The sequence below is a fragment of the Eptatretus burgeri genome, chromosome 6, assembly GCF_056783735.1.
Source record: "Eptatretus burgeri isolate ZD-2024b chromosome 6, Ebu_testis_v1, whole genome shotgun sequence".
NCBI classification, from domain to species: domain Eukaryota; kingdom Metazoa; phylum Chordata; class Myxini; order Myxiniformes; family Myxinidae; genus Eptatretus; species Eptatretus burgeri.
In genome coordinates, this window is record NC_140966.1 from 37,146,171 (window position 1) to 37,170,513 (window position 24,343).

At 44.2% G+C, this 24,343-nt stretch overlaps 1 protein-coding gene and 1 pseudogene across 5 annotated transcripts in view; one reads left to right on the forward strand and one right to left on the reverse strand.

Moving 5' to 3' along the window:
• The window catches only part of LOC147024554 (uncharacterized), a 57,933-nt gene that overhangs the window by 4,676 nt on the left and 28,914 nt on the right, over nt 1-24,343 (forward strand). For 4 of the 5 annotated variants that reach the window (XM_085884578.1, XM_085884580.1, XM_085884579.1 and 1 more), the window contains exons 2-3: nt 15,203-15,544; nt 15,841-16,095. In XM_085884578.1, coding sequence (XP_085740704.1) covers nt 15,203-15,544; nt 15,841-16,095 — 597 coding nt within the window. Of the gene's footprint in view, nt 1-4,403; nt 4,636-15,202; nt 15,545-15,840; nt 16,096-24,343 lie in introns of all 5 variants that reach the window. The other variant, XM_085884582.1, reaches the window with a different exon arrangement.
• Nucleotides 19,204-20,119, reverse strand: LOC147024555 (uncharacterized; annotated as a pseudogene).

The following is a 24,343-nucleotide window of genomic DNA, read 5'->3' on the forward strand; positions in this document are numbered from 1 at the left end:
ATGTCTGGCACCCTTTCCCTTCTTCATCCTTTTCAATGCCATCTGCACCTCCACCTCCGTGATCTCCACCAACTCCACCTTCCCCTCCAAATAGCATGTAAGCTCCAGGCTCCCCGCCGCCCTCTCCCCGGTTCAACAGCTCCCAGAAATATCTGTTCCACACCTTCAATACTGCTCCCCTCTCTGTTACTAGCCTCCCACCCCCATCCTTAATCACTGTCCCCCCCCTTCCTTTTTCATGTCCTTACTATCCTCATCCCTGTCACGAGCCAGTTAATGAACCATATAAACAATCTTCTTCGCAATATCCGCTTCCAATTTGTTGTATTGTATGCCTCCTCTTCCATATCATTCCTCATCTTATCCACAGCTCTCCTTGCTGCCGACTTCTTCTGCCCATAAAGGTGCATCAACCCCATATTCAGTTTCCTCTCTATCTTTGATCTTCTTTATCCTCTTCCAAACCTCCTCCTTTTCATCAACTCCCTTCGCTACCTCTCCTGTCCACCATACCTTGTTATTATCCCTCGATGCGACCTTTCCTGACGTCCTTCTACACAAAACTTCTGCAATTCCCCTAAATGCCTTTCCATGCTTCGTCCACTCCTCCTCCAAACTTTCCACTTCTTCGCTAAGTTGCTCATACCTAGCCCTCAACCTCTCCTTGTACTCTTCGAGGACGTTTCCCCTGCACTTCCCCCACCTAATAATCTTCTGATCCCTGCTCTTAACCTCCTTTTCTTCATCCATACGACAAACACCACAGGCTTGTGATAGGTGGTAACATGCTCTCCTGCTATTGCCTTACAATCTTCAACCCTCCACATCTTTCGCTTCCTTAAGGGGCTGTCACACCTTGACGTTTTAGCCAGCGTATGGCAAGGTCTCAAAATGTAGGTAAAACGCTGGCGTACGCTAAACTATTGATGTTTTTAAAGTTTTGGGCGTATAATAACGTGTTGGACGTATGCAGAACATATTACTAACGTAAACAGAACGTTTTCATCACATATAGATAACTTATACCAACGAATGCTGAGCGTGTTGTCGGCGTTCACAACCTATGCCCAACGATAGTCTAACTTATGCATAGCGCGGCAGCATATCGCCGACGATCACGTGTCGTAGGCTATTAATAGGCTGCGGCTCAACGATTCAAATCATAACCACACTAGACATCGAAGTGTGAAACCGCTGTCACACCTTGACGTTTTAGCCAGCATATGCCGACGTATGAAAAATTTGCCGAACCAAGCTGGCACACGTCGAATGCGTTATGGGTAAGTTTTGTATATGTTACGAGCACGCTGGTATACGTCGTAGTACGCTGGCATATGTAGTCATACGCCGAGTACGTCGAGAAATTTTCAGCATGTTGAAAATTTCTCGACGTACTCGACGTATGACACATGTTCCACATACGCTGGCATAAGTTGTAGGCACGCTACGTGATTGTTGACACACGTCGACACACGTTACTTGTACGTTACTCAAAAGTCGAAACACGTCGAGGTAATGGTTAGCGTCAGTGTTCCAGACTCCCTGGTTATTTTTTATTTTATTTTATTTTTTTTTCTTCGGTATGATGGTGATGTTTTACACTTCGATTTCTAGTGCGGTTATGATTTAAATCGTTGAGCGGCAGCCTATTAATTATATTATAACCGCACTAGAAATCAAAGTGTCAACATCACCGTCATACCAAAGAAAAAAAAAAACCTGGGAGTCTGGAACACTGACACTAACCATTACCTTGACGTGGTTTGACTTATGAGTAACGTACAAGTAACGTGTGTCGACGATCGCGTAACGTGCCTACAGCACGTTACTCATAGGTTAGAAATAAGTTTCGGGTACGCTAACCATTACCTTAATGTGTTTCGACTTATGAGTAACTTACGAGTAACGTGTGTCGACGTGTGTCAATGATCACGTTACGTGCCAACAACTTATGGCCAGCGTTATGCGGAACATGTGAGTCATACGCTGGCATACGTCGAAAAATTTCAAGCATGGAAAATTTTTCTAACACCTCGGCATACTACGACATATGCCAGCGTACTACAAAAAAAGCCAGCGTACTACGACATATGCCAGCGTGCTCTTAACGTATACAAACTTACCCATACGTATTCGACGTGTGCCAGTGTTTTAGCCAAATTTTGCATACGTCAGGCATATGCTGGCTAAATCGTCAAGGTGTGACAGGGCCTTTACCACTGCCAAATCCAATTTTGTTCGATGTTGACCACTCCTACAGGTAATCTTGTGGCTTTTCCGCTTTTGAAAGAATGAACAAGCTATGACCATCCATTCCTCACCAACAACTTCACCAGCTGTCGTCCCTCTATTCCTTGTTTCTCAACCAAATTTAACAACAAATTCCTCTTCATCCGGCTCCGCTACTCAATTGTGCACGTTAAAGTCCCCCACAATGCACAACATCACCTCAAGCTCAAGCATTCCCATCATCCTCTCCATTTCGTCTCCTGCACACACAACACTCCCAGCCTTCTTCTCTGCATCATCTCCACCACCTCGACCCATCTCCCCTGATTGATCCCACATTCAAACTTCCTAACCGGACCTTGCTTCCATACCACTGCCAACCTGACAGAGCTCGTACCCTCTTGAATAATTTGGCACATTCAGGTCAACAAGCAGCAGCGCTGCCCTGGCTGACCTGCTGGACTTGATACATTAGGCTGCTGTCCACATCCTGTGTGTATGCGCACACACACAAACACACGTGCACGCGCACGCGCGCGCGCACACACACACACACACACACACACACACACACACACACCTCTTTTGCTGCTCGCCTCCCCCCCTTGTTCTCATTTTCACCCATCACTTGACTCTTCTCTCTCAACGAACTCACTCCTCCCTCACCAAAGTAAAAAAGTGCAAAAATTTTCAAAGTAAACACAGTAAATACTTTTCACACTCAATTCCCGCCATTCAGTTCAACGCTCTACTCCCTTGCGCTCCTCCTCCTCTCCCTTGTGCAATCCTCGTTCAAAATCTCTGCCAAGCCTCACATTCTCGGTCCGCCAGTTCCCTTCCATGCAGGGCTGATCCACCAAGTAAATCCGAGCAAGGTCCACAGGCCCAAGGGCAAAATGCAGCCTGATCTGCCATACCACCTCACAACATGTCGAGCTGAGTCCACACGCACACAATCTGGAATGCTGCCCGACCCACCATACCACCTCACTGCGTACCTCGCTGAAATCACATGAACAACTAGAACGGGCTCTCATAGAGCGCATACCTTCGCCGCCACTACTTTTTTTGTTCTTGGTATGAGTGTGGGGAACTGGTTTCATATGAATGGTCTTATGACACAAACCACATATCTATAATGTCATGACCCCCCCCCCGACTTTCGGGGGCTACGGACTAAACAACAATCAACTCACATCGTTTTGGCAAGTGTTCACTCGCAAGCTCGGTGAATACAACGTTTCAACAAGAGAAGGTAATCTCGTTTGATGCTGGTTTCATGCAAATCGAATAAGAATTGACTGAGTTATGCCGAAAACCGCATATTTTTCAAGGGCATGACCCCCCCCCCGATATTTTACCCCAACCGGTGACATGTGTTATGACGTCATTGTGTCACAAGATTGGGCATTAAATTCTGAACATTTTGGTGCTGGGTTCATGTAAAGCGGACAAGAATTGACCGCGTTATGACAAAAACCGCATATTTTTCAAGGTCGTGACCCCCCTGACCTTTGACCCCTAACCGGTAACAAGAGTATGGGCGTCATTGTGTCATATTGCATATCAGAAGATGAGGCGTTGAACATTTTGGCGTTAGTTGCATGCAAATTGAATAAAAATTGACCGTGTTATCGTAAAAAGACGATTTTGACCTTTTCGTGACCTTGACCTTTGACCCGAACGATCCCAAAATCTAATCGAATGCTTCCTGGCTAATAACCAATTTAATACTTTTTGAGTTATACGAATCACAAGATTACAAATAAATAAATAAATAAATAAATACACGCCGACCAAAACATAACCTTTCGCAGAATGCGAAGGTAAAGATGGAATATATACAGTCAAGCCCAAAATTATTCATACCCTTTCCAAATTTGGAGTATTTTGAATCGTGTTATTTGAGGAATGAGTTTCTTCTGGCTTAAGTTGCATAAGAATGTGACAAACAGCAGAAAGAATCACTGCAAGAGACATTTCAAGAAATACATTGTTTTGGGGGTATTTTATTGATAGATTTACAAAAAAAATGTCATGTCCAGAATTATTCATACCCTTGCTTAAATCAGTTCAAAGTCACGTTCAGTAATCAATGGAAAAGCCTCTGTTAGTGATTACAGCCTCCAAACGGTTTTTATACTTGCTCATAAGGTTTTTTCATGTCTTTGCAGGGATTTTGACCCACTCCTCCTTCGCGAAGGTCTCCAGGTCTTTGAGATTGGAAGGCTTCCTTGCCAGCACTCCAGTCTTGAGCTCCCTCCACAGATTCTCAATTGGGTTGAGGTCCGGACTTTGGGTTGGCCACTCGAGAACGTCCACATCATTATCCCGGAACCATTTCTTGACTGATTTGGCGGTGTGTTTTGGATCGTTGCCCTGCTGATACGTCCAATGCTCCCCGAGGTGAAGTTTCTCTGTGGAATGTTTGATGTTTTCCTCAAGGATCTTGATGTACTGCTCCTTTTTCATGATGCTATCCACTTTGACGAGATTGCCGGGCACACTGGGTAAGAAACATCTCCAAAGCATGATGCTCCCACCTCCATGCTTGACAGTCGGGACTGTGTTCTTAGGGTTGTATGCTTCACCTTTCTTTCGCCAAACGAAAGCAACATCTCTGTGCCCGAAAAGCTCCATTTTCGTCTCATCCGACCACAGAACTGAGGACCAAAAGCTTGGATCTTTGTCCAGGTGAGCTTTTGCAAAGGCGAGACGAGCCTTTCTGTGCCTGGGATGGAGGAGTGGAGTCTTTCTTGGTCGGCGTCCATGGAGACCCCCCTTGTGCAACGTCCGCTGGAGTGTCTGCCTTGATATCTTGGTCCCAGACTCGCCAAGGTTGTTCAGGAGAGACTTAATAGTGATCCATGGATTGTTGTTGGCCTCTCGCCATACTTTTCTTACCAGACGAGGCGACACCTTTGCCTTCCGACCACGTCCTTCAATGTTTTTTACAGTGTGGAACTCCTTGTACTTCCTAATTATGCTTTGTATGGTGGCAACTGGCACTCGGAACTGCTTCGAAATAGCTTTTAGCCTTTCCCCTCCTTGTGAGCATTCACAATGCACAACCAAAGGTCCTCACTGACTTCTTTCTTCTTCGCCATGCTTGCAATGACCTGAGAATGATTGCATCAGCTCCCCTTAATTTATAGTCTAAAAGCAGAGTGTTGTTCTATAACATTCCTCATTGTATATTCAATAGACCACATTTGTAATGCACTCAGATTGTATGCACACATCTTGGAGTAATTGCATAACATTATAAAGAATCCTAGGAATATGAAAAGCATGTGCATTATCACAAACATTCGCCTCAATTCTGAGACTTGGCATGGGGTATGAATAATTTTGGACAGGCATAAAAACAGAAATCTTTACATTTCTATTGTTATGCTAATAATGTTGAGCCAAAATATATGTGGATTTGTACATGCCAACTAAATGTCTTTGGGTGAAGTGAAAGTTCCACCACTCCAGCTTGTAGGTATGAGATAAATGCAAAACTCTCAGATTTTTCAAAGGGTATGAATAATTTTGGGCTTAATTTTCTACATATATAATACTAAAACTGTCGTCTTGTATGTATGTATGTATGTATGTATGTATGTATGTATGTATGTTTGTTCCCGAAATACAGCCAAAACGGTACACGATAGCGCAAAGATTTCGGCCCACCTTACTCACCATTCTCCTGTGGTGTGCAGCATCAAGTTTTGTTAAAATCGGGCAACGAAAATATTATTAAAAAATCAGTTCCCGATTCAATCAAGTACTCTTTGGGAGAATTTGATCAACGCAAACAACCTCAGCGGTATAGTTCACTGGAGCTATCTTTTATTTTTTTCTTGAAATGATTTAGTAAAAATCTCAAACATTTAGCAGAGACAAAGAACGATTTCTTTTTAAGCATAAAATAAACATCACCATTTTGATCTAATACTTCCGTGTTCATTAATAAATAAAATTGTGTTGAGAAGATGATGCCCAATAATTTCTTCGACTTTCTTTTCTCGGTTGTTTTTTTTTCACATTGACACGCAATATCAAGTTTCATTCAAATCGGGCAACGAAAAAAATTATTAAAAAATCCATTCCCGATTCAGTCAAGTACTCTTCGGGATTATTTGATCAATGCAAACAACCTCAGTGGTATAGTTCCTGGAGCTATCTTTTTTTTCTTTGAAATTATTTGTTTTTATCAACCGCTGTCAGAACGGGAATCCAACGGGTTCACGGGTCGTCTAGAGTGTATGTCTATATATATACATATATACATATATATATATATATATACACATATATATATATACATATATACATACCTATATATATATATATATATATACATATATATATATATATATATATACATATACATACATATATACATATATATATATATACATATACATATATATATATATACGTATATATATATATATATATATATATATATATATATATATATATATATATATATATATATATATATATATATATATATATATATATATATATATATATATATATATATATATATACATATATACATATATATATATACATATATATATATATATATATATATATATATATATATATATATATATACATATATACATATATATATATATACATATATATATATATATATATATATATATATATATATATATATATGTATATATATATATATATATATATATATATATGTATATATATATATATATATATATATATACATACATATACATATACATATACATATACATATATATATATATACATATACATATATATACATATACATATACATATATATATATACATATACATATATATATATATACATATACATTTATACATATACATATATATACATATATATACAAATACATATATATATATATATATATAGATATATATATATATATATATATATATATATATATATATATATATATATATTGTTGCGGATTCGCGCCCGCCGGCGTGCTGGCGGCCACGTAACTCGAATCGCGGCACGTCGCCCACCGGACGGACAATCCCGTCGTGACCCTCTCGGACTAACGCCGGGAACTAGTCACGGGTGGGCCTTTCGGCCTCACCACGATCGTGCCAATTGGCCCCCCGCGTGGGATAGGGTTGTTCGCCAAATTCGACCTACCTAAGTACCAACACGGAGGGTAGACCGGGCGATCGCACCTCGCCGCAGGTCGACTTCGGACACGGGCCACTTTAAGCTACCCGTTCCGTACTATCGGGATAACCGAGCGGTGTTATCGTCAACCTCGACGGTTCCGATTAATTATCGGGCGTATTTAGCCCACGACCAACCCTTTACGTGAAGTAAGATGGAGATTCAATTAGAGAAAAGACAAAGCGAAACGGGAAAGACAGTTCAACATAAGGCACATTTATTCCGCGGCAAACGGAAAGCACACATATACAATCACAACAATTATGCACCAAAAGCAAATGTAAAAGTAACACGACAATTCTGCACAAAAAGCAAATGCAACAAAAGAGACACAATGCAGATCTACTACCGACTACGTGAGCACACGGCAACACTTACACAGTTTTACTTCACAGACGGCGCGACAACACATATACTCCAAAGCAAAAGAAAAAGGGGCCACCCTCAACGATAAGGGGGCAGACGGGCCTGGGGCCGAGACCGCGTCGAGCCTACCCGTCTGGTGATGAGCCGCAAAATGGCGGCGGCGCCCCGACTCCGCGGGCCTCGCTGGCACTGCCTGGAATGGGGTGGGAACGGGGCCCCCTTCTCACACTATCTCAGCGCGGGGGGGGAAACAGGAGGGGGGGTTGTTGATGCTCGGGGGAAAGAGGATATCTGGCTGGCTTGGGTCCCACGACGAGCGACTCCACTGCGACCTTGACCGCGTTCCCGGCCTCCCCTCTCCGCAGCTCCCCAACCCCGACACGAGCGCAGACCTCCACAAAGCTTCTTGGCTTCTCCAGCCTCTCCGGACCCCGACAGACACTCTCTCGACTGATTTCGCCGCCGCCACAACTCTCCAACTCTTTCCTCTTCTCAACTCTTTCCAACTGACAGAAACTCTCCACTCTTTTCTCTCCTCGACTCTCTTCAACTTCTCCACTCTCTTCAACTCTTCCCAACAGCCTCGATTTGCTCCGCGCTCGGCGCTTTATAGTCCGACAGGAGAAATCATATGCAGATTTTTGGATCAGGAACGGCTCGGGGGCGGAGCCACGCTCCCCCATTGGACGGAGGAAAAGTGGGCGTGAATCATTCTTGATCCGCGAATCTGCATATAGCGATTATACTCCGACGCGCATGGAGGCGGGGCCAAATCGCCCCACGCTCGCTGATAGGACGGAACAGAAGTGGGCGTGAATCATTCTTGATCCGATTTCTCGGAAAGGCTGGTGTTTTTGCACCCGCTGCTCGGTGCGCGCCCTGTACGAGTCCAGTATCGGTGCCCACAAGCGGCGCGGGAATGGCGGTGATGCGATGGTTGCGAGGGCGAGTTGTGACGGTAAAGGTCGTGTTTGTTGGCGTTGCTGTTGTTGTGAAGCGGCGTTGCGGTTGGTGGTTGGTGTGTGAAAGCGGTTGTGGAGAAGGTGGATGTTGTGAAGGCGGTTCTGGGGAAGGTGGCTGTGGTTGTCGAGATGCGGTTGGTGGTTGTTGTGGTGGTAGTAATGGCGGTTGGTCCAAAATAAAGATAGTAAAAGAAAAACAGCTATCTAAAAGGGTCGCAGCCCGAATGAATGACATTTATTCTCTCTAAACAACGGGTTTGGGCTAACTACACATATACTTACAGAGATATCTCACCTACGGGACCTGAATGGTGGTTTACGAATTTCGTCAACCACAACAATATATATATATATATATATATATATATATATATATATATTTATATATATATATATATATATATATACATATATATATATATATATATATATATATATATATACATATATATATGTATATATATATATATATATATATATACATATACATATACATATACATATACATATACATATATATATATATATATATATATATATATATATATATATATATATATATATATATATATATACATAAGAGCCTGGTGTTGGCGCAGTGGTTAGGGCAGCGGCTTGGGATCCAAAAGGTCCTGAGTTCAAGCCCCGTTGGACCACTGAATGAATACACCAGGGGGTTGAGTCAGCCTGTCATCCTTCCGAGGTCGGCGAAATGAGTACCAGTGTACTGGGCCGGTTTATACCCCCGTTAAAATAGGTGTACCATATCCCAGTGTCATAAGAGGCAACCAGGGTTGCGTCAGGAAGGGCATCCGGCGTAAACATGTGCCAAATCACTATGCGGATCATGCGGATGATTCGCTGTGGCGACCCCTAAAGGAGGGAGCAGCAGAAAGAAGAAGAAGAAGAAGATATATATATATATATATACATACATATATATATATATATATATATATATATATATATATATATATACATATCAGGTCAGGTCAGGTATGGGAGCATTTGCCAGAGCAGCACGTCGCTGCGTCCACTTTCCGCCGGTACTCCAGGGGCCTCCGTCTGGCCATCCCCCAGGCAGATGCCAGGCCCATCCCCATCTCCTTGAGATGATGGTCAACCTGTTGCAACCATGAGGCACGTGGTCGACCCACTGGCCTCCTCCACTCATGAGACTCCCTCGCTGAGAGAATCTGGTGAGCAGGATCAGAGTCAGGAAAACGAGCCACATGTCCATACAGCCGCAACTGACGCTCACGGACTATGCAGTCATCGCATATATGTCATCGGACTATGCAGTCAACGAATCTCATCCGAGTCTCTCTCAGCAACCGCTCGTTGGACACAAAATCCGACCAGCGATAGCCAAGGATTCTCCGAAGAGACCTGGTACCAAAGGAATTAAGTCTCCATCTCAGATCCTTGGTCAGAGTCCAAGTCTCGCACCCATAGAGCAAGACTGGAAGTACCAAGAACCTGAAGACTCGGACTTTCGTCCTCCCGCACAGGTACCGGCAGCGCCACACCCCATGATCCAGTGAATCCATGACTCCCCAGGCCCGACCCAGACGTCTATTGACCTCTGACTCGCAGCCAGCAGAGACATGAAATCACTGCCAAGGTAGTGAATCTCTCCACGACCTCAACATCCTCACCACAAACAGACACAGACAGGACAGCAGCATCCAAGATGTCACCGAAAGCCTGGATCTTAGTTTTGACCCAAGAACCCCGTAATCCCAACGGCTCCGACTCCTCATTCAGCACCTCGAGGGCCCCCAAGAGGATGTCTAAAGTCTCCGCAAAGATGACTGCATCATCTGCAAAGTCAAGGTCCGAGATCTTGACATTCCCAAATGACGCACCGCAACTTGATCTCTCCGACATCCTCCCTAGAATCCAGTCCATACAAGTGCTGAAAAGTGTGGGGGCAAGTACACATCCCTGACGAACTCCAGTAACAACTGGAAATAAGTCAGAGATGGTACCACCACACTTCATAGCACTCTCAGTACCAGAGTAGAGTTCAGACATCAGATCGATCAGTTTTGGTGGCACCCCACGAAGAGCAAGAATCCTCCAGAGGACATCCCGATTCACTGAATCGAACGCTTTACAGAGATCAACATAGGCTGCAAGCAGCCCCTGCCGAAACTCTCGTCTGCGTTCGGTGAGGACACGAAGTGCAAGGATACGGTCAATCGTTGACCTCTTTGGTGTAAAGCCTGACTGCTCTGGACGCTGGTGCTCAAGCAGATGGTGGCGAACCCTATCGAGAATTATCCGAGCAAAGACCTTGCCCGGCACTGAGAGCAGCGTCACCCCTCGGTAGTTGTTGCAGTCTTGGCGATCACCCTTCCCTTTCCAGAGAGGGACAACAAGGCCCCTCTTCCAGTCAGTTGGGATGATGCCTGTGTTCCAGGCAGAGCACAAAACTGCATGCAATGACACGAGTGCAGCTTTTCCACCAACCTTGAGAAGTTCGGCATGGATGCCACAGATCCCTCGAGCTTTGCCCCGTTTCAACTGGTTCACCGCAGCCCGTGTTTCCACAAGCGTAGGTGGACCACAGTTGATTCGAGGGTCAGCAACAGGGATTGTAACACCCTTGATGTCCAACTCGACAGTTGGGGGATCAGCCTGGTACAACCGCTCAAAGTAACCAGCCCAGCGGGCCTTCACTTCAGACTCCTCTGTCAAGAGCCTACCACTCTCTGCTCGAACTGTAGTGCTCCGAGGGATGGGCTTGGATGAACGTAATGCGCGAATTCCCCTGTAAGCGGGACGAGAATCACCTGTCCACAGGTGATGCTCTACCCCCTCACAGATTCCTCGCACATAGGCCTCCTTGTCCACCCTCAATGCACGTACAGTTTTACGCCTCAGCTCCCTGAACAGCTCAGCTCTGCCATTCAGCCTGGCCCTGCGACTCTGGTCAATGGTATCCAGTGTCCCTTGAGAGACAAAATTCTTCTTTGCCCTGCGGTGAGCTCCAAGGAATCCACCGGCAACATCAAGGACGGTGGTCTTGAAGGCGCTCCACAACTCTTCAGGACCCCCCAAAGCACCCAGACCCCCCAAGTGTCCACTCAGCCTGTTCGCAAACTCCTCAGCTACTCTCTCATCCCTGAGCTTGGCAACATCCAGCCTCGGCTGGGATGGTACCATTCTCCAGGATTTAAGGTGCAGCTTTAGAGTTGCTACAACAAGCCTGTGGTCAGTATTGAGGAACTGAGCACTCCGGTAGACCCTGCAGTTCTGGATCATCCTCCAACGACCGTCAATGAGGACATGGTCAATCTCCTTTGCCACACCGCCAGCGTTGGAATACCAAGTCCAGCGATGAGCTTGTAGGCGCTGAAACCATGAACCGGCCACCCTAAGTCCATGACTTCTTGCAAAGTCAAGGAACTTAGTGCCATTCTGGTTCATAGTTCCTGACCCATGGGGACCAACACACACCTCATAACCGTCCCTATCAGTTCCAGTCGATGCATTGAAATCCCCCAAGACTAGAAGGGTATCTCGTCTGGGGCACTGATCAACCACAGACTCGAGTGTGGCGTAGAATGCATCCTTCACGGTGAGATCACTCGCCTCAGTCGGAGCATAAACAGAGACCAGGGAAATGACACCTAAGGAGTGACGAATCCTTAATCTCATAATACGCTCGTTGACCGGTGTTACCTCAATTATCATTGCGGTCAGCTTATTGGACACAGCTACGGCAACTCCTTGGGTATGGTAACCATCAGAGCGACCAGACCAATAGTAGGTGTAACCACCCACCATTATCTCGCCGCAATCCGGTCTCCGAACCTCAGAGAGAGCTGCAATCCCGATGTCCAAACGCTTGAGCTCAGATGATAACAGAGACAGGTGATCATCCTCTCTTAGGGATAGGACATTCCAGGCACCCACCCGAAGGGACCGCCTCAGGTTAACCCAAGGAGACCGCCGTCTGGTGGACGACACCTCAGCACCACTCCGACACACTCTCCTGCAATGTGACCCAGGGATGTTACCCCGTGGTTTCCCTCCTATCAAAGATTGGGGGTCCCGAAGGCTTTGCCCCAATCCCGTCATCTGGTGAGCTGCCCTGCGAAGGGAAGCTGCACAGGAGGTACTCCCACGGAGTGGGTTTTCAGATTTTTTTGCGTTTTTGCGTTTTGCGGAATGAAGGGTTTTACGGTGGCCAGAGTGCAAATCCTGCCACCAACCTCCTAATTAAAAGTAACCCAACTGCCGGAGGACGTCCGCAGACACAGTTGGGCACTAGATATGGATGGCCGTTGGCTCACAAGGAGCTCCTCCGCCCTTTGACAGGTTTTGTTTTTAATCCTGCTGGGTGTCCATATCCAAACACCCTCCTCACCAGGAAACCTGGTGGGGGAGACGGTTTAGTCGCCGACAACCCGACCATGGAACAGGTTAGTACAGGTTTACATGGTACCTGTAGCAGGTCACAGATCGAACCTGACCTGACTAAAGGTCCCTTTTATAAAAAACATATATATATATATATATATATATATATATATATATATATATATATTTATATATATATATATATATATATATATATATATATATATATATATATATATATATACATAGTATCCCTGTGTCGTAAGAGGCGACCAGGGTTGCGTCAGGAAGGGCATCCGGCGTAAAACATGTGCCAAATCACTATGCAGATCATACGGATGATCCGCTGTGGCGACCCCGAACGGGTGCAGCCGAAAGAAGAAGATATATATATATATATATATATACATATATATATATATATATATATATATATATATATATATATATACATATATATATATATATATATGTATATATGTTTCTATATATTCGTGAGGTACACGTACACATTGTGTAAGCATACGAACTTTGCCTCCCCATTTACTCGTGTCGCTCACCTGCATCTGATTTTTCTTTTTTTCTTTTCATTTATTCACATTTTCATTTACTGATGCTTTCCGATGGTTCTGTGATTTTTCTTTGTCGATCGGCTTCAATATCCGTCGGCACACAAAATTACCATGCTTCAGGGATCTTTTTGAGTTTTGGGTCTTTGTGATCTTCAGGGTCTTTTTAGCTCTTTGGGTCTTTTTGAGTCTTTGGTGACTTTTGGGTCTTTTGGGTTTTTTTTGGAGGTCTTCAGGGTCCTCTGGGTCTTTGGGTCTTTTGGGTCTTTGGTGACTTTTGGGTCTATGGGGACATTTGGGTCTTCGGGGACATTTGGGTTGTCAGGGTATTTTTGGGTCCTCGTTGACTTTTGGGTCTTCAAGGTCTTTTAGGGCTTTTGGTTATTTTGGGTCTGCATGGTCTTTGGGAACTTCTGGGTCTTTGGGATCTTTTGGGTCTTTTTTGATCTTTTGGGTCTTCAGGGTCTTTTGGGTCTTTTGGGTTTTTGGGGTCTTTGAGGTCTTTTAGGTGTTTGGAGTATTTTGCGTCTTAGGGAAAACTTGGAAAGAAGCAGAAATATAACAAAAACAGATTAAGGAGAGGGTGAGGGGAATGCTTGGGAATTGGGGCAGGGGGAGGTGGGGGAAACCCGGTAACCTGGAGACCCCGCAAAGACGTGAGCTTGTGGAGGGTTACTTATTGTAAAAAGATCATGGTTGTGGATGGGGGCGACCTGGCATGGTGGTGGACAGCTGTCTTGAATTTTAATCCCTGGAGGGAGGAATGAGATTGAACAGACTGAAGAAGTTGGTTCCACAGGTGGGAACAAAGAGGAACGAATGAGTGGTGGTAAGCAGTGAGTCTGGATTTTGGGAGTGTCACCAGAAGGGGGTTACTATCAGACCACATGTGGCCTGCAAAGACTTGAGATGGGTACAGTGAGGTAGTGATGAAAAATACTGATGCAGGCCTCAGTTGAAGTGCTGCTATTGGAATGGCTGTCCCTTAAATCATGTGTGAGGATATCAACATATCGTTAAACCCATATCAATTGGAGGGCAGGTCTAGTGTCAGGTTCAACAGCAAAAGCAAACGCTGTTGCAGCGAAAGAGCTCATACTTGTAAATCATGCTGGGGAGGACGTGATGAACGCTTCCCCGGTGGCAAAACTGTCGCAGCTCTGCGGACGCTCTTGGATGATTGTTGTGGGCTGTAAGCGTTCACTTTGAGGAAAGTGGAGTTTTGAGGAAACTGGAATTTTATTTATTAATTTGGCCCACTTTTGGTCTAAATAACTTTTTTTTCACTGAACGTTTTACAATATGGACTAAGTTATAGTTGAAAATCTATTCTGTTTAATATTTAATGTCGTATTTTGTCTTCTTAATTCCCTTTATATTGATGCTTGTAACTTACTATGGCAAATTAGTTTTATGTGTTCCTAATTTATTCCCATTCCCATTGTTCCTAATTTATTCCCATTTTCCCATTCCCATCCCATCCCTCTTTTGTTTTGCTGCAGTGTTTGCTGATATCGATGTATATGCACAGAGCGTGAATATTTCTGTCCTCATTGGCCATGATGCTCTATTTTCTGTTAACTACACAAACTCGACAATACCAAGGGTTCGCTGGGAATTTCAACCGATTAAAGGTAAACCCTTCGAGATCACTAGTTTCAACGTCAGTGACACAACAAATATCGAAGTTCTCCAAAGCTACAAACACCGCTTAAGTGTCTACTCCAATGGTTCCATGACTTTGAGAAATGTTTCTGAAGCTGATAATGGCACGTACACTGCAATCTTTGTGACTTATGGACCAGATGGAAATGAAAACGTTGATGTTAAACTTCAGATTTTTGGTAAGTTTGTGTGACTGATGGTTCTGCAAAGCATAGCTGATAGACAACACTGCACGAGAATGTACCGGTGTTTCCACTTGCATTTCGAGTCACTTCTGGTGCTAACAATCCGCAGCATTATTTGTTTATAACTTGCGTTTATTACTTTTAGGATATTTCATGATCATGTCGATCATCATCATTACAATGATAATTGCAGACAAAAGAGAGAAATTACACATCGCTACTGTTTTGTGATTCTTTCTCTCCCAATCTTATCATGTGATTCTCACCTCCACCTCCTGTTTTATTCACAGATACCCTTACAAGCTTCTTCATCGAAATGGACTCAACCCTCTCAGGGTCAACAGTCACACTTACTTGTAAAACAAACTCGTCTTTGGTCTCGTATGTGTCGTATTACTGGTCTTCCCTTTGCATTGAAGATCGGGTATGCGGATCCTCAAATTTGCGTTCGATTTCTGTTAATGTGACAAGAAGGTTTTTCATCTGCACAGCAAGCAATCCACTGAATACAAAACACAGTGATGCCTTTTTACTGGAATCAAACTGTAAGTGCTTTCCACTGGGTGTTACTGTGCACCACCCAAAGGGGATGTGCATGCAGTGATATTACACATGTGTTGTCATCAATAGGTCTATCTAGGAAACATTGGGAAAATAATTCAGAGATCACTTAATGGTAAAAATCAATTGGAGCACAAACAATCTTGACATTTAATCTGAGAACAGAGGCTTGGAGTTCCTTTTTTTTTACCGTAGATTGGGCTAATTTAGAATGGGATGAAACAAGACACATTTATGGATTTCTGGTAGATGTCAAATGGACCTCTGGTAGCTTGTACATGTCGCTGTGTTTGAGCCTGGGGAGTAACTGCTGAAATCTATCTGTCCAGGTTCTTCCCGACATCTTTGTTCTTTGTTCTTTTCACATTTCTTTCTAAATTTTTCACAATTCTCTTTATGCATTCTAATTCTTGCTTTTTCTTTTCTTTTATCTCTATTCCACTCTTTCATTATCTATCTCTCTAAGGAGAAGTGAATTCTTGCAGAAGATCTTCTGAAAGGCTCACTTGGCTGTGCCTGGATGAGTTTGAGGGTTGGGGAGTAGCGGCTGAAACCCGAATCCTATCCAGATGACTTCATCTCCGCTCTTTACTTCTTTGGGTTTCTTCTGATGACTCCAATGCAGTATTTGGTTTTTCATTTGATTACCAAACCTTATTATACTGCACTCCTTGGAAGGGATACAGTAACTGGGGAGTGGTAGTGTAGAAATCAATGTGATGAAGTTGAGAGAGAGGAGATAGAGGAGAGAGAGAGAGAGAGAGAGAGAGAGAGAGAGAGAGAGAGAGAGAGAGAGAGAGAGAGAGAGAGAGAGAGAGAGAGAGAGGAAGAAAGAAAAAATTATCTGAGTGAAAAGTTCTTTTATGAATCGAAAATGTAGGCTCATGAAAAAGCAAGATGACAGAGGGCAAATAAATCATTGTACTGAGACCGAAAGAGCATTTACATAAAATGGTGTTGTACCACCAGCTTGAAGCTATGCAGGTAAGGGTGGGATTGAATAGTCTCTCAAAAGCAACACCACAAATGCGCTAAAAGAGGAACAGAAAAATGGCACTGGGGAGTAAGCATAGATTATGGGGATTTTTCTTGCAGGTATAGAGATTTTCCTTGCTGAGAGAACAGAGGGAGCAAACCGGAGAAGCGCTCAAAAAATAAAAACGGAGAACCTCTCTGTAATGTCGGAGCAATGAGCCGACTGCTTCTGCCTCATTATGGGAGATACCGATAATGTTGAGAGCTTTAAATTCTCGAAAATTCAGGAGAAAGAGTAATGAGGATGCCACCACATTTGGGGAGCAATACTCCATTGGCCAACAGACAAAGGCCTTATAAGCTAGGTTTTGATCTTTCAAGGAATGACTTGGGAGGATGCCCAGTCAGGTTCCTACTGGTTTTGTAAGTCAGCTTTGCTATATGGTCAGCCCAGGAGTGGTGTAGCTCGTAGTGAGGTCAATAAGTTCAAGAGACTGAACGTTCACCAATGGCTCACCATATAATTTGATCGGTGAGTTTGTTTCATAATCCTTTTGGAGCTGAACCATAATAGTCCATAATAGTTTCATGATCCATGAAAGTCAGGGATTAGGCTGCTTGGTCTTGGCAGCAATCATAGATTCCAAAACCTTGCTTGTAATTGAAAGCAAGGTTTCTGGTCTGTATTTAATAAGATCTGTTGTTGCACCTTCCATTAATGTGAGAGATGTGAGCTGACTTTCAAGTAGATAAGGACGCTGCCACAGAGGAAGGGACAGGTTGAAGAATGCAGCCATGAAGAAGAGCAGCAAAGCAGGATTTGAGAAGATGAGTGTGTCATCCTTACTATAATTCACTGACCGGTGTTTGTGTGTGTGTGTGTTTGTTTGTTGCGCTACTCTTCCTACAGTTCTCGGCTGATTACATCCAGACTTGCGACATAGGATCAGCATGACTCCAATTTATATATAGGGGTGTTTTTATCTTTGCCAGTGGTCTTGGAGGGAGGGGAACGCAAATTATCTATGTAAATGTGTATTGTGTAGTGCCGCTTCCAGGTGAGGGAGGATATTACGAGTCTCCACCATTTAGAGTACACCATCCTCTCCCAATGTTTCAAGTACAGTGAGGTGTTTTGAATACCATTCCATTCCATTGGGACCATACTCTATGCAGAGCATTGGTGCTGCCGAAGTAGTCTCCTGGGGTATTGGGCACAATCCTGGACAGGTCGCCACTCTGACACAGAATACCAGCAAGCTGGTACTCATTTTGCCGACCTCAGAAGGATGACAGGCAGAGTCAACCCCACTTGGTATGAATTCAATAGCTGAGCGGGATTTAAACTCAGGATTCTCAGATGCCAAACCCACCACCCAAACAATTAAGCCAACACCAGACATGTGTTTTGAATTATAAGCAGTATTAGTTAGGTCAAGAACCTCAATTCCATGACCATTCTCTGGCTAGTAATGTTTGACGATTTAGTTGACTTTTATTAAAAAAAAATTTTTAGCCCCCATGTCCCTCCCAAAAATCCTGACATTTTTTACCAGAGGCCCAAATCCAAGATGGCTGGCGGTGCCATCTTGAAAAATTAAGTTTTGAACCAGAGCGCCTAGAATCATGAACAAAGACACTTTTTGGGGTAAGTCGACCACGAGGATTCCGAATCTGACATTAATTTGATGTTACGACATCATTTTGACCCCAAAATCCAAGATGGCCACAATCCGGTAGAGCGAAAACGTAACTTTTGTACTTAAAGAAACTACCTCCATAATATAAGGATCTCATGTTGTAAGTTAAACTGATGAATAATATACATAAATGATGAATGCAGGACAAGTAAACTCATTTCACTTCAAAATAAGCTCTTTTTAATAGCTGTAACTTGAACAGTTTGCAAATGAAACTACTTAAAACATGTCAATACAAAATCATTTTACCCTGAAAATGGTACTTTTTGGCCATTTTCTGTGGACAAATGACACACATTTTAGAAAAAAAACATGAAAAAAAAACATATTTAGAAGTCACCAATTATGCTTTCATGTCATACTTCACATTGTTATGACATTGTAAATGATGAATCAATATGACCTTGAGAGATATGATCAGTCCGAATCAGAACATTTTGCCTCACCAGATTCTGAATCATCAAATTCCAATGAATCCCCCCTCCTCCTCTGTACATCATCATCTCCCTCCTCATACCCCTCCTTGCTATCATCTTCCTCGCTCTCTTCAGATAGCCCTGGTGCAGGTAGATGCGTCGGGAGAGCAGGTCACATGTGGTGGACAGGGCGACAGCGACCACCCACCAGCTCCCAGCCATGTCGGAGTGGTGAGGGGTGGTGCTTCTTGGAGGGGTGGCACACAAGATACGCCAAGTAGTTTGCACCGAGGCAGTGTTGGCATAGGCTATCTGCATCTGGAGGGAGACGGATGCATGATTTGCTCTTCAGTGTCTTCCATTTCACTGCACGTGCCTCAGCCATGGTGCTACTCTTGTCACCATAGATGACATGTCGTGTGAACTGGTAGAGCTCTTCCAACACCTCCTCCTCAAGGTCAACGCTATCTCCGCACCGTGAGAGCTGCCGTCGGGCCACAGGGCTCTTCACCACCCGGTCATACACCGACTTCTTACCCTTGCCGTAGAAGCTCGAGGCATCACAGCCTCTCATACAGTGCAACTGCACACTACAGTCTGCCTTCTCATCAGTCACCAGGCCACAGCATAAGACAGTCTCCTGCTTCCTCTTGATACAGACCATTCCGGGCAGCTGCCGCGAGATGACTGCTGCCGCGACATAGGCATCGGTATCAGTGGTATCAATGACAACAGGACCAGTGTAGCATGACTCGTGCAGAACTGCAAAAGCGGAAAGAGGACAGTGCCAGCCTCATACAGTGTATGGTCCTATTCAACTCCAATGGCACATCCACGAAGACACAGAAGAGCAAGTCATCCAGGGTCCCTCTGTGCAATCTGTAGATCTGCAGGAACCCGACCGCTGTCATCGACATGGGCATGATCTGGAGGATGGCAACTCCATCAGCAGAAGATCGACAGATGCAATATGGCACCCCATACAAGTGGTCGGACTACATCCACAAGGTGTCATCCATCATCCTTGCCTGCCATGGTGATGCTGAATGTATCATCTGTGTGAATGACCCGTACGACGCACCATACTCAACTCAAGATAATGAGCGAGACCTGCGGGTACATGGTAAGGCACATATCCCCAACACCAACATGAAATTGAGCGAACTCTTACCTTCTGCCCAAGTGTTCAAAGCGCTGCTGTGTAGCATCTAATCGGGATGTCCTCTGGAGGATTCTTGGTCTTCGTGGGGTGCCACCAAAACTGATCGATCTGATGTCTGAACTCCACTCTGGTACTGAGAGTGCTGTGAAGTGTGGTGGTACCATCTCTGACTTATTTCCAGTTGTTAATGGAGTTCGTTAGGGGTGTGTACTGGCTCCCACACTTTTCAGCACTTGTACGGACTGGATTTTAGGGAGGATGTCGGAGAGATCAAGCTGCGGTGCATCGTTTGGGAATGTCAAGATCTCGGACCTTGATTTTGCAGATGATGCAGTCATCTTTGTGGAGACTTTAGACATCCTCTTGGGGGCCCTCGAGGTGCTGAATGAGGAGTCGGAGCCGCTGGGATTACGGGTTTCTTGGATCAAAACTAAGATCCAGCCTTTCGGCGACATCTTGGATGCTGCTGTCCTGTCTGTGTCTGTTTGTGGTGAGGATGTTGAGGTCGTGGAGAGATTCACTTACCTTGGCAGTGATATTCATGTCTCTGCTGGCTGTGAGTCAGAGGTCAATAGACATCTGGGTCGGGCCTGGGGAGTCATGGATTCACTGGATCATGGGGTGTGGCGCTGCCGGTACCTGTGCGGGAGGACGAAAGTCCGAGTCTTCAGGTCCTTGGTACTTCCAGTCTTGCTCTATGGATGCGAGACTTCGACTCTGATCAAGGATCTGAGAGGGAGACTTAATTCCTTTGGTACCAGGTCTCTTTGGAGAATCCTTGGCTATCGCTGGTCGGATTTTGTGTCCAACGAGCGGTTGCAGAGAGAGACTTGGATGAGATTTGTTACCTGCATGGTCCGTGAGCGTCAGTTGCGGCTGTACGGACATGTGGTTCGTTTTCCTGACGCTGATCCTGCTCACCAGATTCTCTCAGCGAGGGAGTCTCATGAGTGGAGGAGGCCAGTGGGCCGACCACATGCCTCGTGGTTGCAGCAGGTGGACCATCATCTCAAGGAGATGGGGATGGGCCAGGCATCTGCCTGGGGGATGGCCAGACGGAGGCCCCTGGAGTACCGGCGGAAAGTGGACGGAGCGACGCACTGTTCTGGCACATGCTCCCATACCTGACCTGTGTAGCAGCAGCAACAAGGGGCGGCTGCTAAAAGTGATATGTGACTACCTGACAGACCTTGCAGAGAGTGTTGATGCAGAGATTGTCTCATCTGTTGGCTCCCACTGCACCAACTTGTCAACCCAGCAACCAATGGAGAACTCCAGCTTTGACCAGTCTGAGGCTGACACTGTCCTCTTTTCCGCTTCAAATTAATGTCAGATTCGGAATCCTCGTGGTCGACTTACCCGAAAAAGCATCTTTGTACATGATTCCAGTTTCTCTGGTTCAACACTAAATTTTTCAAGATGGCGCCAACAGTCATCTTGGATTTGGGCCTCTGGCAAAAATGCTGGGATTTTTGGGAGGGACATGGGGGCAAAATCTTTTTTATAAAAGGTCAATCGAAGTCACATCAATTGTTAAACTTTACCAGCCAGAGAATAGTCACATAAATGAGGTTCTTGACCTAACTATATGTATGTTTTTGCTTCATGCACGTAAATCGGGAGGGGGGGGGGGGTTTGCCTATACAAAGCTGTCGGTCGCTTATACACCCCCAAAATAAAGGTATGCGTCAGAACTACTTTTTCTTGCATATGGCAGCTTAGCTGCTGGGGTAGCTATCATTTCTTGGAAGCACGACTATGTCGCTGATGCAGTGCTCCTCTACCAGTATACACTGGAACTCATTTCACTGACCTCAGAAGGATGTCAGGCTGAGTCAACCCCCTGGTGTATTAATTCAGCGGCCAACGGGCATGAATTCAGGACCTTAGGATCCCAAGCCGCCACCCTAACCACGAAGCCAACACCAGGCTTAACGATGCGTTAGAAGAACATGTTGCATGCTTGGAATAAGATCGCCTGGATGGCAGATGCTCCGCAAGTAAATATAATTTGTCGGTCTGTATGTTCACATTTTTAGCAAAGACTACTGGGCTGACAACCACCACATTTGGCACACAAACCAAGTCTGACCCGAGGATTGTCCTCAGGGTATTTTCTTCCAACACCTCAGCCTTTAGAGACCCTGAAGACCCTTAAGACCTTCAACACTCCAAAAACCCTTTAGACCCCAAAGATCCTTAAAACCCCAATAGACTTCAAAGAAACTTTAGACCCCAAAGATCTGTAAGTCCCTTAAAGCCCTTTACACCCTTCAGACAAATTAAACAGCTTGGACCCTTGACCATTTAGAGCTTTAGACCACTTCAAACTTTTTTTACGTGCTTGAGAGATTAGATCCTTTCAACCCTTTAAACACAAACTACATTAGACACGAACTACTATCTGTGCTCTATACTTTTAATTGCTGAGCGTCAAGCAAGGAAGCAGCACGTAACATTTAAAAAGTCTTTGGTATGATTCGGCCAAGGTTCGAAACACTGACAAGTCCTGTTAGCAGAGGGTTTGAGACGTCATGTCTGGATAGGTTGGACACATGAGATTTAGAGACAACCATTGGGTTCAGACACTCTGCTTTGTCTTGAGCAGAATTGTGGTGAGGTTATTTGAGGTGATGGAAGGATTAGACAGGAAAGGAAAGTATACACCAGAGATAGACTTGACAAGGCACCAGTTCTTTGAGTAAGGAGATTAGCAAGATTTGATTTTTGCTTGTTCGGGTTCCTTCTGATTACTCCAATGCAGGGCTGTACCTAGTTGGTCTTCCATTTTGATTTGAATTGAATTTATTTTAATCCCATTCTGAATTCAATTAAATAATGAATAATAATTTTTAAAATGTCATGGGTCAGGGCCAGGTGTCCGATCAAAGCGGGGTTGCATCAAAGTTGGACTCCTTGGTACCCGGTCATTAATACCAGCAGTTATAAAGTAGCAGTTCTTGTTATGCCTCTCATTAATTACGTAACACACTACTACACAAATGCCTCTCAAAATACACCGCACAAAAGAAGTCCTGGCGAGGGTCTGCACTCTCCGATTGTTCATTTTCGTGTTTAGTAGTGCATTGTATTTTATTCACGATAATCTTCTTTTTACGTTTCATAAATAATTGTTCGTAAAATTTTTGACAGTCATTACAATTCAACACCTTGTACGGCTGAACTATTTCCTGATCCTACTGGCCAGCCAAGTTATGAGATTTATCATCAATACAGGATTAGATGCAGGACATCTTACTTTACATACCTTCCCAAAGGACTCGCCCTCTTCGGATGCATTGTTCCACCAATTGGCAAGGCAGTTTTATCGGAATAGATTGAACACTGTCAAGGACCAAACAGACCTGGGATTCAATGTTTCTTAGATTAGCAGAATTTAGCACCCCTTCTATTGAATTGGTGTGTCTACTAATGACCAAGGAAAGAAGTTCTGAAATAATACACTGGTGGATTAATATGGATAAACATGTAAAGGGCGAATGAAAATGAAAAAGCTGCTGGATTAAAATGGATAAAAGTTTCCATGGCAACTCACGAAATGGGAATCACGAGATTCGTGAGAACACGTGGCATGCACAAAGATGACTTGTGCCATGGCTGCTTGCAAGAGGGCAGAAAAAAACCTGTGTGCTTATCCGAGCCTCTCAAAAACGAACTTTGAAGTTTGCTTGTAAATGGCTCTTGTATCAAGTACCCATCATGTTAAAACCAAAGATGCAATTGTACCAGCAAATGTTGAAGGGCTGAAGTCTTTGATGAAGAGTAAAGAATGTTCAGTTTTGCTCTCATCAAAATACAAGAACACACAGCAAGAAGGGACATGAGGTCACAGACCAGCCCATCCAAGGCCCTTTCGAAAATTATAAACCATATTAAACATTATATTATGTCACATGAGCAAAACGTAGTTGATCAGCATAATAACCGTCAAAGGTTTGTTTCACACTCACGATTACTG